Consider the following 15,018-nt stretch of genomic DNA (forward strand, 5'->3'; position numbering starts at 1 on the left):
AACGAGGTGGAGCTGATGGAATACCCTCAGTCCCAGCTCTCAGCCCCTGGAGTGGCTGGAATTGAGAGCTTTGGGGCGATCAGCAGCACCCAGAACTGAGAGCTTTGGGGTGACAGCACTGGGAATTGAGAGCTCTGGGGCGATCAGCAGCACCCAGCACCCCGAATGGAGATGTTTGGGGGTGGGAGCCCCTGGATTGATTTCCCCAGGGAACCCCGGCTCCCAGGGCTGCCCTGCCCCGCTCCAGCTCCATTCCCAGCCCGTTCCCAGCCCGGGGCCGGGAATCCTCCACCTGTCCCCGCGGCGGCTCCGGACACCCGAGCCCGGCACGGAGCGGGAGAATCCCGGAATAGAACGATGGCCCCGCAGCCCTGGCAACCCAAACGTGTTTACAGCCCCGCCGAGCCCCGCGCACGCACCGAGCACGGCGCGGCGAGGGGAGCGACGGGCAGCACGGGGAAATGGGAAAGGGAAAAGGAGGGGAAAAGGAGGAGAAAGTGGGGGGAAAAGGGAGGGGGAAATAGAGGGAAAAATGGGGGGAAAACGGGGGAAAAGGGAAAGAGAAAAGGAGTGAAAAAGGAGGAGAAAGTGGGGGGAAAAGGGAGGGGGAAACGGAGGGAAAAATGGGGGGAAAATGGAGGGAAAAATAGGGGGAAAAGGGAAAGAGAAAAGGAGGGAAAAAAGGAGAGAAAAATGGGTGAAAAAGGGAGGGGAAATGAGGAAAAATGGGGAGAAAGGGAAAGAGAAGAGGAGGGGAAAAGGGAGGGAAAAATGGGGGGGGAAAAGGGAGGGGAAAAAGGAGGAGAAAATGGGGGAAAAAGGGAAAGAGAAAAGGAGGGGAAAAGGGAGCAAAAAATGGGGGGAAAAAGAGGAAAAAGGGGGGGAAAAGGAGGAGAAAGTGGGGGGGAAAGGAGGAAAAAGGGAGGAAGAGAGAGGGGGAAAAACGAGGAAAAAGAAGGACGAAAAAGGAAGGAAAAGAGAGAAAAAATGAAGAAAAAACGAGGGAAAAAAGGAGGGAAAATGGAGGGAAAAGGGTTTTATGGCACAAAAGATGGGTCTGGTGTCAGCGACAGAGGGGGGAAATCATGAAGCCACCCCAGGCATTCCCTGAGCCCATCCCAGCCCTGCTGTCCCGTGCCAACCCATGCCAGCCCTGGATGCCCAGTCCCATGCCATCCCATGCCAGCCCTGGATGCCCAGCTCCATGCCATCCCATGCCAGCCCTGGATGCCCAGCTCCATGCCATCCCATGCCAGCCCTGTGTGCCCAGCTCCATGCCAGCCCTGTGTGCCCAGCTCCATGCCATCCCATGCCATCCCATGCCATCCCACGCCAGCCCTGTGTGCCCAGCTCCATGCCATCCCATGCCAGCCCTGCCATCCCATGCCAGCTCCATGCCATCCCATGCCATCCCATGCCATCCCACGCCAGCCCTGTGTGCCCAGTCCCGTGCCATCCCATGCCAGCCCTGTGTGCCCAGCCCTGTGTGCCCAGCTCCATGCCATCCCATGCCATCCCATGCCATCCCATGCCAGCCCTGTGTGCCCAGCTCCATGCCATCCCATGCCATCCCATGCCATCCCATGCCATCCCATGCCATCCCATGCCAGCCCTGTGTGCCCAGCTCCATGCCATCCCACGCCATCCCATGCCATCCCATGCCATCCCACGCCATCCCATGCCATCCCACGCCATCCCACGCCAGCCCTGCCCGGCTCTGAAGGACGTCCTGGGAGCAGCAGCCCCGAGGTCAGGCTGGATCCCCATGAATCACCCCGCTCGCAATTGCCAGGATTCCAGCATTTCCATATTAACATGAGGAATTGTCGGAATTACCCATAAGCAGCAGGCTGGAACAGCCAGAGGAGGAAGCAGCCACCTTTATATGTCATTTGTGGGAGATTGTGGGAGATTAAATTTAAATACATTGTTGTTTGCCTTAATTGCTTGTTTGAAGCCGATTTTAGGGCTGCGTGATTGAAGGGCTCACACCATTAAGTGCTCAAACACAGCTAATACATTTTATAAATGGCCTGCACAATTTCACAGGCAAAGAAGTTTCAGATAAAAAGCAGCCTCCCAAAAAAAAAAAAAAAAAGAAAAAAGAAAAAAGGAAAAAAAAGGAAAAAAAAAGAAAAGGCAAAAGGAGGAAGTTCACGTGCAAGGGGGATCTGGGTGAGGCTCGTGCCACAATGAGCAGAAAGCTGGGAAACCCTGAATATGTGGTTTTAAACCAGCAGGAATTCCATGATCCCCCAGTGCCCAGCAGATCCCATTAAACCAGCAGCAATTCCATCATCCCCAGTACCCAGTACCAACTGCCAGGGACCCCCGAGCTCAGCTTTGGGGCATTTTCCATGGAAACAGAAGGAAAAGGGGATGGAGCAGAGCTTTCCCCACAAACAGAAGGAAAAGGGGATGGAGCAGAGTTTTCCCCACAAACAGAAGGAAAAGGGGATGGAGCAGAGTTTTCCCCACAAACAGAGGGAAAAGGAGCAGAGCTTTCCCCATAAACAGAAGGAAAAGGAGCAGAGTTTTCCCCATAAACAGAAGGAAAAGGGGATGGGAAGGAGAGGCTGAAGGAGGAGCAGCAATCCCCGCAGGGCACGGCAGGAGCCCATCCCAAAATAGCGTTTTGGGGACCATCTCCGTCACCTGTCACATTCCCAGCTGCTCCAGAGGGGGACGGGGAGCCCCTGGCCCTGCCGGGCCCTGCGTTTATCCCTGGGAGCAGCAACAGCCCAGGGCACAGCGACAGCCCCAGCTGACCCAGGAGGATCCCCCCGTTCCCAAAGCAGGATTTAACTGATCCCCCCGTTCCCAAAGCAGGATCCAGCTGATCCTGGAGGATCCCCCTGTTTGCACCCCACAGATCCAGGGGCTGCTTTCCCCCTGGGATCCCCTGGAGCAGCAGCTCGGAGCGCTCTGGCTCGGGGATGAACCCGCCACAGTCCCGTTAAACCAAAATCCCATTAAATCCCAAATCCAAAACAGCCAAAATCCCATCAGGCCGAACCCCAACCCCAAACCAGCCAAAATCCCATTGGACCAAACCACAACCCCAAAGACAAAACAGCCAAAATCACATTAAACCAAACCCTGACCCTAAAGCAGACAAAATCCCATGAGACCAAATCCCAAAGCAGCCAAAATCTCATCAGAGCAGAGCCCAAAGCCAAAGGAGCCAAAAGGCCATTGGAGCAAACCCTGACCCCAGAGCAGCCCCCAGACCCCAGAGCAGCCCCCAGCCCCCCCAGCAGCCCCCAGACCCCCCAGCAGCCCCCAGACCCCAGAGCAGCCCCCAGACCCCAGAGCAGCCCCCAGCCCCCCCAGCAGCCCCCAGACCCCCCAGCAGCCCCCAGGGCCGTACCTGTCCGCAGCCCGGCGCGCTGCACACGAAGGGCCGGTCGTCACCCATCCTGCACGGCCTGGGGAGCAGAGAAGGGACAGAAATCCTTAAACAGCCCCAAAAATCCCCACAGCACCCGCGGGAGCCGCCCCTCTGCTGGGACGGAATTATCGCGGCCCGGGTTCAGGATCTGGGAGGGTTTTACAGCTGGAGGGGAACCTGGGGAGGTGTGGGAGCTTCCCTGGGCACCTGCAGCACCCACGGGTGTCCCCTCCTGCAGCACCCACGGGTGTCCCCTCCTGCAGCACCCACGGGTGTCCCCTCCTGCAGCACCCACGGGTGTCACCTCCTGCAGCACCCACGGGTGTCCCCTCCTGCAGCACCCACGGGTGTCCCCTCCTGCAGCACCCATGGGTGTCACCTCCTGCAGCACCCAGAGGTGTCCCCTCCTGCAGCACCCACGGGTGTCCCCTCCTGCAGCACCCACGGGTGTCCCCTCCTGCAGCACCCAGAGGTGTCCCCTCCTGCAGCACCCACGGGTGTCCCCTCCTGCAGCACCCACGGGTGTCACATCCCGAGGTGGGGACAGCAGCACAACCCCCCCCAGCACAGCTCCACCTGTCCCCCCTCGTTTTCCCCACAAACAGGAGGAAAAGGAGCAGAGTTTTCCCCACAAACAGGAGGCAAAGGGGATGGAGCAGAGTTTCCCCCACAAACAGAAGGAAAAGGGGATGGAGCAGAGTTTTCCCCACAAACAGGAGGAAAAGGGGATGGAGCAGAGTTTTCCCCATAAACAGAAGGGATGGAGCAGAGTTTTCCCCACAAACAGGGGCAAAGGGATGGAACAGAGTTTTCCCCACAAACAGGAGCAAAGGGATGGAGCAGAGTTTTCCCCACAAACAGAAGGAAAAGGAGCAGAGTTTTCCCCACAAACAGAAGGAAAAGGGGATGGAGCAGAGTTTTCCCCACAAACAGGAGGAAAAGGGGATGGAGCAGAGTTTTCCCCACAAACAGGAGGAAAAGGAGCAGAGTTTCCCCCACAAACAGGAGGCAAAGGGATGGAGCAGAGTTTCCCCCACAAACAGAGGCACAGGGATGGAGCAGAGTTTTCCCCACAAACAGGAGGCAAAGGGGATGGAGCAGAGTTTTCCCCACAAACAGGAGGCAAAGGGATGGAGCAGAGTTTTCCCCATAAACAGAAGGCAAAGGAGCAGAGTTTTCCCCACAAACAGGAGGAAAAGGGGATGGAGCAGAGCTTTCCCCACAGAGGCAAAGGGATGGAGCAGAGTTTTCCCCACAAACAGGAGGAAAAGGAGCAGAATTTTCCCCACAAACAGGAGGCAAAGGGATGGAGCAGAGTTTTCCCCACAAACAGGAGGAAAAGGAGCAGAGCTTTCCCCACAAACAGGAGGCAAAGGGATGGAGCAGAGTTTTCCCCACAAACAGGAGGCAAAGGAGCAGAGTTTTCCCCACAAACAGGAGGCACAGGGGCGTTTTGGGCTCAGGGAACACCCTGGGACCCCCGGGATGCTCGGAGCCAGCCCCGGTTCCCCCCAGCACAAACAAACCAGCAGGGACGGCGGCAGCGCACAGAACACAAAGTGCGAGCGAGCAGCCGTCCAATAAATCCACGGCCTCTCTCTGCACCGGTTATATTTTCAATGGGAGAGAACTAAAATTTGTCATTTAATTAATTAAGGGATTATAGGAGTGGTGCTCCGTTTTACAAGGCAATAATCGGGCTCCCCAGTGGGTAAACTACAAGGCTGATGGCAGGGGCAGTTTATCACGGATTACAGCCAAGGATAACAAAACACTCTCTCCTATTATGCTACAAGTGAAGCTGCTCTCATTAATAAAAAATAAGAGTAAATAAAGCAAAACCCTCCCCCCCAGACTCAAACTGGGGAACGACGGCTCCCTCCTCCACACACTGATATTTCAGAGCAGGATTTCAGGGAGATGTGATAAAGCCACGCTGTTTGCTCGGGGCTGGGCAGGCTTTGCGCTGGCAGCAAAGCCCCAGGGCCGGTATTTTTAGGAGCTGTGCGAGAAAGGAGCTCCAGGAATGCGGCAGGGACAGCGGGAAGGGATCAATGAGCTGCTGAAAATGAACGGAGCCGCTGGTTCTCAGCTGCAGGAGGGGAATCAGGGCGAGAGAGGAGCTGTGATGGCACCAGGCAGGGACGCTGGGCTGGGTTTGGGGCTGGATTTATGGAGCCAAACCAACACGGCAGGCTGAGGAGAGGAGCTGTGATCCCCCAGAGCTGGGCTGGGTTTGGGGCTGGATTTATGGAGCCAAACCAGCACGGCAGGCTCAGGAGAGGAGCTGTGACCCCCAGAGCTGGGCTGGGTTTGGGGCCGGATTTATGGAGCTGAGATCCCACAAGGCAGAGCCCCAGCGCTGGGTTTGGGGCTGGATTTATGGAGCCAAACCAACAGGGCAGGCTGAGGAGAGGAGCTGTGATCTCCCGGACCTGGGCTGGGTTTGGGGCCGGATTTATGGAGCTGTGACCCCCAGAGCTGGGCTGGGTTTGGGGCTGGATTTACAGAGCTGTGATCCCACAAGGCAGAGCCCCAATTCTGGGTTTGGAGCTGGATTTATGGAGCCAAACCAACACAGCAGCTCAGGAGAGGAGCTGTGATCCCCAGAGCTGGGCTGGGTTTGGGGTTTGGGATTCACAGAGCTCAGACCCACAAGGCAGAGCCCCAGGCTGGGTTTGGGGCCGGATTTATGGAGCTGTGACCCCCAGAGCTGGGCTGGGTTTGGGGCTGGATTTATGGAGCTGTGATTACCCCAGAGCTGGGCTGGGTTTGGGGCTGGATTTACAGAGCTGTGACCCCACAAGGCAGAGCCCCAGCGCTGGGTTTGGGGCTGGATTTATGGAGCCAAACCAACACGGCAGGCTGAGGAGAGGAGCTGTGATCCCCAGAGCTGGGCTGGGTTTGGGGCTGGATTCACAGAGCTGTGACCCCACAAGGCACAGCCCCAGTGCTGGGTTTGGGGCCGGATTTATGGAGCCAAACCAACAGGGCAGGCTCAGGAGAGGAGCTGTGATCCCCCAGAGCTGGGCTGGGTTTGGGGTTTGGGATTCACAGAGCTCAGGCCCCACAAGGCAGAGCCCCAGCGCTGGGTTTGGGGCCGGATTTACAGAGCTCAGACCCCACAAGGCAGAGCCCCAGCGCTGGGTTTGGGGCTGGATTTACAGAGCTGTGACCCCACAAGGCAGAGCCCCAGCGCTGGGTTTGGGGCTGGATTTACAGAGCTGTGATCCCACAAGGCAGAGCCCCAGCGCTGGGTTTGGGGCTTGGGATTCACAGAGCTCAGACCCCACAAGGCAGAGCCCCAGCGCTGGGTTTGGGGCTGCATTCACACAGCCAAACCCCGGGCGCTGTGCGCACAGCAATAGGGATGAATGTCCCTGTCACTGACGGCGATGGGGATGGATGTCCCTGTCACCCGCAGCAATGGCGATGAATGTCCCTGTCACCAGGGGCACGGGCTGGCAGCCAGAGCCCGGCCCAGGGGGAACAAAGGCACCCAAACGCAGGAGCGGGCCCAGGAACCCCAAAAGGGACACGGGAGGGGGCAGAGCAAGGGACAGCAGCAAGGACAAACCAAACCCTGCCCAGGCCTGGAGGTGACACCGGAACTGTGCATGGATCCCGCTGATCCGGGAGGATCCCCGTTCAATCCAAAGCAGGATCACTGATCCCCCTTCCAAAGCAGGATTTAACTGATTCCCCCATTTCCCAAAGCAGGATTTAACTGATTCCCCCATTCCCAAAGCAGGATTTAACTGATCCCCCATTCCCAAAGCAGGATTTAACTGATCCCCCCATTCCCAAAGGAGGATTTAACTGATCCCCCATTCCCAAAGCAGGATTAAATGATCCCATTCCAAAGAGGATTTAACTGATTCCCCCATTCCCAAAGCAGGATTTAACTGATCCCCATTCCCAAAGCAGGATTAACTGATTCCCCATTCCAAAGCAGATTTAACTGATTCCCCATTCCCAAAGCAGGATTTAACTGATCCCCCATTCCCAAAGCAGGATTTAACTGATCCCCCCGTTCCCAAAGCAGGATTTAACTGATCCCCCCATCCCCAAAGCAGGATTTAACTGATCCCCCATTCCCAAAGCAGGATTTAACTGATCCCCCCATTCCCAAAGCAGGGCCCAGCCGCCCCTGGCTGCGCAGCACGCACAGGACACACACACACACACGTGTGCTCAGATTTATGTCACGTTTAGCCGGGATAAATTCCCTCCATAAATCCTGTGCTCGGGCAGAGGCCGAGGCAGGAGCTGGCTGGGGCTGGGAGCTCTCTCCTGGCAGCCCTGGCACGGGGTTGGCACGGCTGGGGTGGCATTGGCATGCTCTGGGAACAGGGAAAGGCAGATTAGTCTGGGGGAGCTCCAGGGGGATGTTCTTCTCCCTCAGGATTTGGGGTTTCTCCCAAGAAATTTGGGGATTTCTCCCCAGGGATTTGGGGATTTCTCCCCCAGGATTTGGGGTTTCTCCCAAGAAATTTGGGGATTTCTCCCCAGGGATTTGGGGATTTCTCCCCCAGGAATTTGGGGGTTTCTCCTTCACTGCAAACCACGCTGTGGCTGCTGCAGCGCCTCAATCCCCGTGAGAAACGCCACCAAACAGCAAAAATCACCTTTCCTTCACCCTCAGCGTGGGGACGGAAGGAACTCCCTGGAGCTCGGCCCTGCTGAATGCCGGGCACGGAGCTGGAAATGCTCTAAAAATAAAGTTCTATTGTTGTCCTGGCACGTGACCCCGCTGCGGGAATGCTGGTGCCCAGGGACTGCAGCTGGGCACTGCGGGACGGGCAGGAATGCGCTGGGAATGAGCTGGGAATGAGCTGGGAATGAGCTGGGAATGAGCTGGGAATGAACTGGGATTGTGCTGGGATTGCGCTGGGAATGAGCTGGGAATGAACTGGGAATGAGCTGGGAATGAGCTGGGAATGAGCTGGGAATTGTGCTGGGAATGAGCTGGGAATGAGCTGGGATTGCGCTGGGAATGAGCTGGGAATTGTACTGGGAATGAGCTGGGAATGAGCTGGGAATTGTACTGGGAATGAGCTGGGAATGAGCTGGGAATGAACTGGGATTGAGCTGGGAATGAGCTGGGAATGAGCTGGGAATGAGCTGGGAATGACTGGGAATGAGCTGGGAATTGCACTGGGATTGTACTGGGAACTGCACTGGGAATTGCACTGGGATTGTACTGGGAACTGCACTGGGATTGCCCTGGGAATTGCACTGGGAATGCTGCAGGCCCCAAAAACGACTCGGGGGATGCAGGCACTGCTCTGTGCCAGCTGGGATCCCTCTCCAGCACTCTCTCCTCCACCAGCAGCACCACGGCTCTGGGCTATGCCCGTAAACCACGAGGATAAACTTCACATTAACGTGACCACACAATCAAAGCTGAGGGCTGCACCAACCATGAACCAAAGCCAGCAGGGCTGCGAGAGCCGCCTCCCAAAAACGGGCTGGGCCTGAGGAGCCACAAAACCGGCCTGGGTTAATTCTCAGAGCCCAGGAGTGGCCAGCCCAGCCCCGTGGGGTTAACTCAGAGCCCAGTGAGTGCCAGGCCAGCCCAGCCCCATGGGGTTAACTCTTGGCCAGCCCAGCTCCATGGGGTTAACTCAGAGCCCAGTGAGTGCCAGGCCAGCCCAGCTCCATGGGGTTAACTCACCCCCAGCTCCATGGGTTAACTCACCCCAGCTCCACGGGGTTAACTCACCCCCAGCTCCATGGGTTAACTCACCCCAGCTCTGTGGGTTAACTCTTGCCAGCCCAGCTCCATGGGGTTAACTCACCCCCAGCTCCATGGGGTTAATTCACCCCCAGCTCCATGGGGTTAATTCACCCCCAGCTCCATGGGGTTAATCTTGCCACCCAGCTCCATGGGGTTAACTCACCCCCAGCTCCATGGGGTTAACTCACCCCCAGCTCCATGGGGTTAATTCACCCCCAGCTCCATGGGGTTAACTCTTGGCCAGCCCAGCTCCATGGGGTTAATTCACCCCCAGCTCCATGGGGTTAACTCTTGGCCAGCCCAGCTCCATGGGGTTAATTCACCCCCAGCTCCATGGGGTTAACTCACCCCCAGCTCCATGGGGTTAACTCTTGGCCAGCCCAGCTCCATGGGGTTAATTCACCCCCAGCTCCATGGGGTTAACTCTTGGCCAGCCCAGCTCCATGGGGTTAATTCACCCCCAGCTCCATGGGGTTAACTCTTGGCCCAGCCCCGCTCCTCTCCTGGGGCGGCCGTGCCAGCCCGGGAGCCGTGCCAGCAGCACAAACAAACCCATTCAAACACAAACGGCGCTCCGGGCACCGGCCCAGCCCCGAGCACGGCCAGGGGGAGAGCACGGAGAGCCACAATAAACCGGATTATTATGGATGGCTGCGGCTCGGGGCTGGAGCGGCCTCCAGGAGAACACACAAGCCCCAGAGCCAGCCCCGGATCGTGCTGGGGGAGCAGCAGCGAGGGGAGGCGGCCCCGGCTGCCATTAAGAGCCCGGGAGGAGGAACCGCAGGGCTGTGTCCCCAGGCTGTGCCCCAACATTGTCCCCAGGCTGTGCCCCAACACTGTCCCTGAACTGTCCCCAACCTGTCTGACTGTCCCCAACACTGTCCCTGAACTGTCCCCAACATTGTCCCCAGGCTGTGCCCCAACACTGTCCCTCAACTGTCCCCAGGCTGTGCCCCTGGCCTGTCCCCAGGCTGTGCCCCAACACTGTCCCCAGGCTGTGCCCCTGGCCTGTCCCCCGGCTCTCCAGAAGCTCGGAGGTTTCCCCTCAACGCTCGAGGCAGGAAGCCGAGTGCTCCGAGGCCGGCCAGGAAAGGCTCCCGTGGTTTTCCTGAGGGCAGCCATGGCCAGCCCTGAGCTTCCCGAGGCTGGGACGGGCTGGGGTCAACAGGGCCACCCTGGAGGGCAGGGACAGGGCCCGGTGTCCCCATCCCCAGCCTGAGTGCGACTGTGAGCACCATGACCCACCCTCATGTAAGGGAGCAAGAACAGCTCCAGCTGTTCCTTCAAACATCCAAGGGAAAAGCGGGAGGGGGGTCCCTCATCCTCATCCTCATCCTCATCCTCATCCTCATCCTCATCCTCATCCTCATCCCTGCTGCTGTGGGACCTCGGGGTGAGCTGGAGCTGTGGGCACTGGGTTGGGGCTGCTCCCAGGGCTGCTCCTGTCCCTCAGAACAATCCTGAGTTCCACACTTCGGGCCTAGGGCCGCTCCTGCCCCTCAGAACAATCAGAACCATCCCGAGTTCCACACACCGGGCCCAGGGCTGCTCCTGCCCCTGCCCACACCGGGTCAGGGCTGTTCCTGCCCCTCAGAACAATCCCGAGTTCCACACTTCGGGCCTAGGGCTGCTCCTGCCCCTGCCACACACGGTCAGGGCGTTCCTGCCCCTCAGAACCATCCCGAGTCCACATCAGGCCAGCCTTGCCCGGTGCCCACTTCGTGCCTAGCCGCCCATCCACCCAGAAATGCAGAAATCCCGAGTTCCACACTTCGGGCCTAGGGCTGCTCCCGTCCCTCAGAACAATCAGAACAATTCCAAGTTCCACACATCAGGCTCAGGGCCACTCCTGTCCCTCAGAACCATCCCGAGCTCCACACACCCGGCCAGGCCCGCTCCTGCCCCTCGGGGTGCCCGCAGCTCTCGCTGCCTCTCCCCGCCCGGATCCACCCATGGAAATTGCGAAACCCTCTCAGTTTTGCAGGGAGAGGCCCCCCCAGGGCGGCTCTTGGGCCCGAACTCCGACTCTGGAGCTATTTTGGGGTGTGAGGGAAGGAGGGAGAGTGTTTGCTTTGTAACCAGAAAGCTGCGAGAGCTTAAAACTGTCGTGTGGGAAAGCAGGCCAAGAGCCCGGGCCATAAAACCTGCTCTGGAGGCACAACACCCTCACGCTTCGCGGGCCTGACAAAGCAAAGCAAACCCAACTGTATAAACTGGAATATTGGCAGGGAACCCGCTGGAAACGAATCCCCCCCAGCCACAGCGTGTTTAACCAGAAACCTCAGCCAAGTCCCTCGGGCTGGGCCTTTCTGGGTGTTCGGGCCCCGAGAGCATCCCAAAAACGCCAAAACCCCACAGCCTCGGGGTGTCAGAGATGTGCAAACCCTCATTTCTGGCTGGGATGTGCCTCAGAGCAGCCTTGGGGAGCCCATTGCTGTCAGAGCCGCTCACCTGGAGCCTCTCAGGTGAGCGCACGGAGGGTCCTGGAGCTCTGCGTGAGCAGAGGGTCTGATGTGGGGAGGGACAGGGGCATTGTCACCGAGCTGTCACCACAAAGCCAAGCCAGACACCGACCTGGCCTCGGCCAGAGCACCTGGACAGGGACTGGGAGTGTCTGGGCCCTGTCTGGGGGCAGCCGGTGGCTCTGGCACCTGCGGAGCCAAAGGGAAGCCCCTGAGGCTGGAGCGGCCTCCAGAGCTCCGAGTGTCTGCCAGGAGCTCCGAGCCACCTCCGGGAGCTCCGAGCCACCTCCAGGAGCTCTGAGACACCTCCGGGAGCTCTGAGACACCTCCGGGAGCTCCGAGCCACCTCCGGGAGCTCCGAGCCACCTCCGGGAGCTCTGAGACATTTCCAGGAGCTCCGAGCCACCTCCAGGAGCTCTGAGCCACCTCCGGGAGCTCCGAGCCACCTCCGGGAGCTCTGAGCCACCTCCGGGAGCTCTGAGACACCTCTGGGAGCTCCGAATGTCCCTGAGGAGCTCTGAGCATCCCCAAGCAGCTCCGGGCCACCTCCAGGAGCTCAGAGACAGCTCTGGGAGCTCCGAGTGTCCCCCAGGATCTCCGAGACACCTCCAGGATCTCCCAGCCCTGTCAGACCTGGAGCTCCGGCAGCTCAAACTGCCACAGGAGAAGGTTTCCCCCCCCAAATTGCTGCAGGAGAAGGAAGGTTTCCTCCCCAGATTGCACAGGAGAAGGTTTCCTCCCCACATTAATGCAGGAGAACGTTTCCTCCCCGAGCAGCAATCCGGCTCCCGGCAGGATCCGGGGTGGCCTCGGAGCGGGCGATCCATCTCGGCGCTGCTGAGATCTACGGCAGCGCGGGGAAATAATTCAGCTTTAGGGCAGGAAGGGGAGGCCCGGCTCCCGCCCGGCCCCGCAATTACAGCACGGCCTCGCACGGAGCAGTATTTTACCTCGGAAATGCCTGAGTGACCCAGAAACCCGAGTCCCATTTCCTGAAATTATTTCACCACTTCAGAGCCCTTGTTTCAATGAAAGCTGCTGCAAACGAGGCACGAGAGCCCCGAGCTGAGCTGGAACATATTTTCCCTGCCCGACGTGTGTGTGGGGATGGTTTGAAGGGAAGAGCAAAGTCAGGGCTGAGAGCCTGGGGTGAGAATGAGCACCTGGATAAGAACCCTGCCATGAACCCCAATAACAGAGCCAGGGCACACAGGGAGCCCCCAGAGTGACACAAATATTCTGTCCCACCTGTTATTATCCCATCCCACCTGGGCACTTCCCTCTATTCGGCTTTTGGAGGCTTTTAGGGTGACAGTGTTTGATGCACGAGCCCTGAAAATCCGAGGGGAGAGAGAAACGCTCCAGGCAGAAGGGATTGCAGAAAGGGATTGCAGAAAAGGGGATTGCAGAGGGGTCTGCAGAAAGCCCAGGTGTTGCAGCCATGGCTTGAGCTGTGCTCTGGTGGGCAGCAAAGCCCCCGTTCCCCCACAGAATCTCACAACTCCAACTGAACTTTATGGGATGGAGCACCAGCACCCTAAAGGGATCCTGGCAGGTTTTGGGGACAGGGAAATGCCAAAAAAAAAAAGGGAAAATAAAGGAAAGGTGAGGGACAAGGATGGGGAGCACCCCTTGGGAATCCCTCACCACCTCCAAGCTGTCCTGGCTGCAGCACAGCCCGTGCTGAACGAGGGGGGAAAAGCAGTTTGGGAAATCTGGCCTCGATTCACAGTGACAGGAATGGGAATAGAAGGGGAAAGAGAAAGAAGGGGAAAGAGAAAGAAAGGGAAAGGAAAAGAAGGGAAGGAAAGAGAAGGGAAGGAAAGAGAAGGCCCCAAGAAAGCGCGAGGATAAATAAACCCAAGCAGGCGCAGCAGCCTCACGTGGGACGCGGCAGAAGGGAGCCCAAAGGCAGAGCCAGGCGTGGGCACCTGCCCAGGTGTGCTCAGCGCCCCGGGAGCACCTGGCCCAGCACAGGGACCTGCCGGGAAACGGGAGAGCCCCGGGAATGAGGAACCCCGAGAAAGCAGAACCAAAACAGAAACAAAGCGCGTCACAGCCCCTGGCACAGCGAAAGAGGAATCTCAGAGGGAGCCTGGCATTCCCAGAGTTTGTGAGAGCCTGCTCCCAGAGACCCCAGGGCTCCGGGCACGGCCCAGGGATGCAGGAAAACACGGATGAATCCCGGGAAAAGGCTGGAATTCCTGGTGGATACCACCCCTGGGGCTCTGCACAGCTCAGGACCTTCAGGGCACCCAAATTCACAGGAAAAGGGCTGGTTTTGGGTTCCCAAAGCAGGCAGGGCTGTGGGAGAGCGCCTGCCCAGTGAAACCCCAACCAACCCAGAGCAGCAGGAGCAAAACCCTTCCCTGAGCGGTGCTGAGCCCGCTGGGGATGGAGCCGGAGCAGGGCTGGGCCAGGAGCTGAAAGCAGCAGGGACGGGACCCCGCCACTAAGGGAGCAGGGCTGGGGACCCCTCTTCAGACAGCAGGGATGGGACCCCTCTTCAGACAGCAGGGATGGGGACCCCTCCTCAGGAATGGGACCCCTCCTCAGGGATGGGACCCCTCCTCAGGGAGCCTGAGGGACCCCGCTGCTCTGAGCCCCCAGCCCAGCCCTCAATCCCCCCGATGGAGAACAAACTCCTCAACCCCCAATTCCTGATGTGGAGGAAGAGCCCCCAGCCCCTGCTGCTGCTGCTCCCTTCCCCAGCGCCAGGGCAGGCACCGACCGCAGCTGCCCACCAGCTCCTCCGCATTCCCCGGGACGATGGAGCCCCGATGCTGCCCTCAGCCCCTCACAGACCCTTCCCCATTCTCTCAGCCCCGTTCCCCCTCCTCATTCCGGGGCTCCCCCCGGCACCGCCCGGGCCCCTCGCTGCTCCTCGGGCCCGCCCCAGGGGCGGGGCTTGACTGCATAGCGGCGCCCCCCTCGCCCGCCATTGGCCGCCGCTCCCGCCGCTCAGGGGCGGCGCGCGTTGCGATAGGCGGCGGCGCGCTGCCATTCAGCGCGGGGGCGGGGCGGGCGGAGCCGCCGCCGCACGAAAACTCGGGGAGAGTTGTGGGGGGAGGGGCCGGCCGGGGCTCCCGCCGCCCCCGGAGCTGCCCCGGCGCCGCCGCCGCCGCCGCGGAACCGCTCGGGACGGCCCCGCTCCCGCCGGGCCGGCGCTGCCGTTACCTGAGGGAGCCGGGCCGGGTCCTCGCGCTGGCGCCGCTCGCGCTGGGGCTCCCCCCGCCCCGCGCGCCAGGCTCTCGCGAGACCCGCGCGGGGGTAACGGCGCGGAGGCCAATGGGACTCGCCGGGGGCGGGGCCTCAGCGGCGAAGGGGCGTGGTTCTCACACGCAGTGGGCGTGTCCAGCCATAGGCCCCGCCCTGGAGGCCCCGCGGGGATCCCGACACGTGGGGAGAGACCGGGACAGACCCGG

At 59.6% G+C, this 15,018-nt stretch overlaps 1 protein-coding gene across 1 annotated transcript in view; it reads right to left on the reverse strand.

The window, feature by feature from the left end:
- The window catches only part of LOC135459075 (cyclic AMP-dependent transcription factor ATF-7-like), a 54,039-nt gene extending 39,171 nt beyond the window's left edge, over positions 1-14,868 (reverse strand). The window contains exons 1-2 of the mRNA XM_064734692.1: positions 14,771-14,868; positions 3,371-3,428 (exon numbers count right to left, since the gene is read on the reverse strand). Of these exons, the coding sequence (XP_064590762.1) occupies positions 3,371-3,418 (48 nt within the window). The 5' untranslated portion in view covers positions 3,419-3,428; positions 14,771-14,868. The remainder of the gene's footprint in view (positions 1-3,370; positions 3,429-14,770) is intronic.
- Positions 14,869-15,018: the final 150 nt, after the last annotated feature.

The sequence above is a fragment of the Zonotrichia leucophrys genome, chromosome 29 (genome assembly GCF_028769735.1).
Source record: "Zonotrichia leucophrys gambelii isolate GWCS_2022_RI chromosome 29, RI_Zleu_2.0, whole genome shotgun sequence".
Taxonomy (NCBI): domain Eukaryota; kingdom Metazoa; phylum Chordata; class Aves; order Passeriformes; family Passerellidae; genus Zonotrichia; species Zonotrichia leucophrys.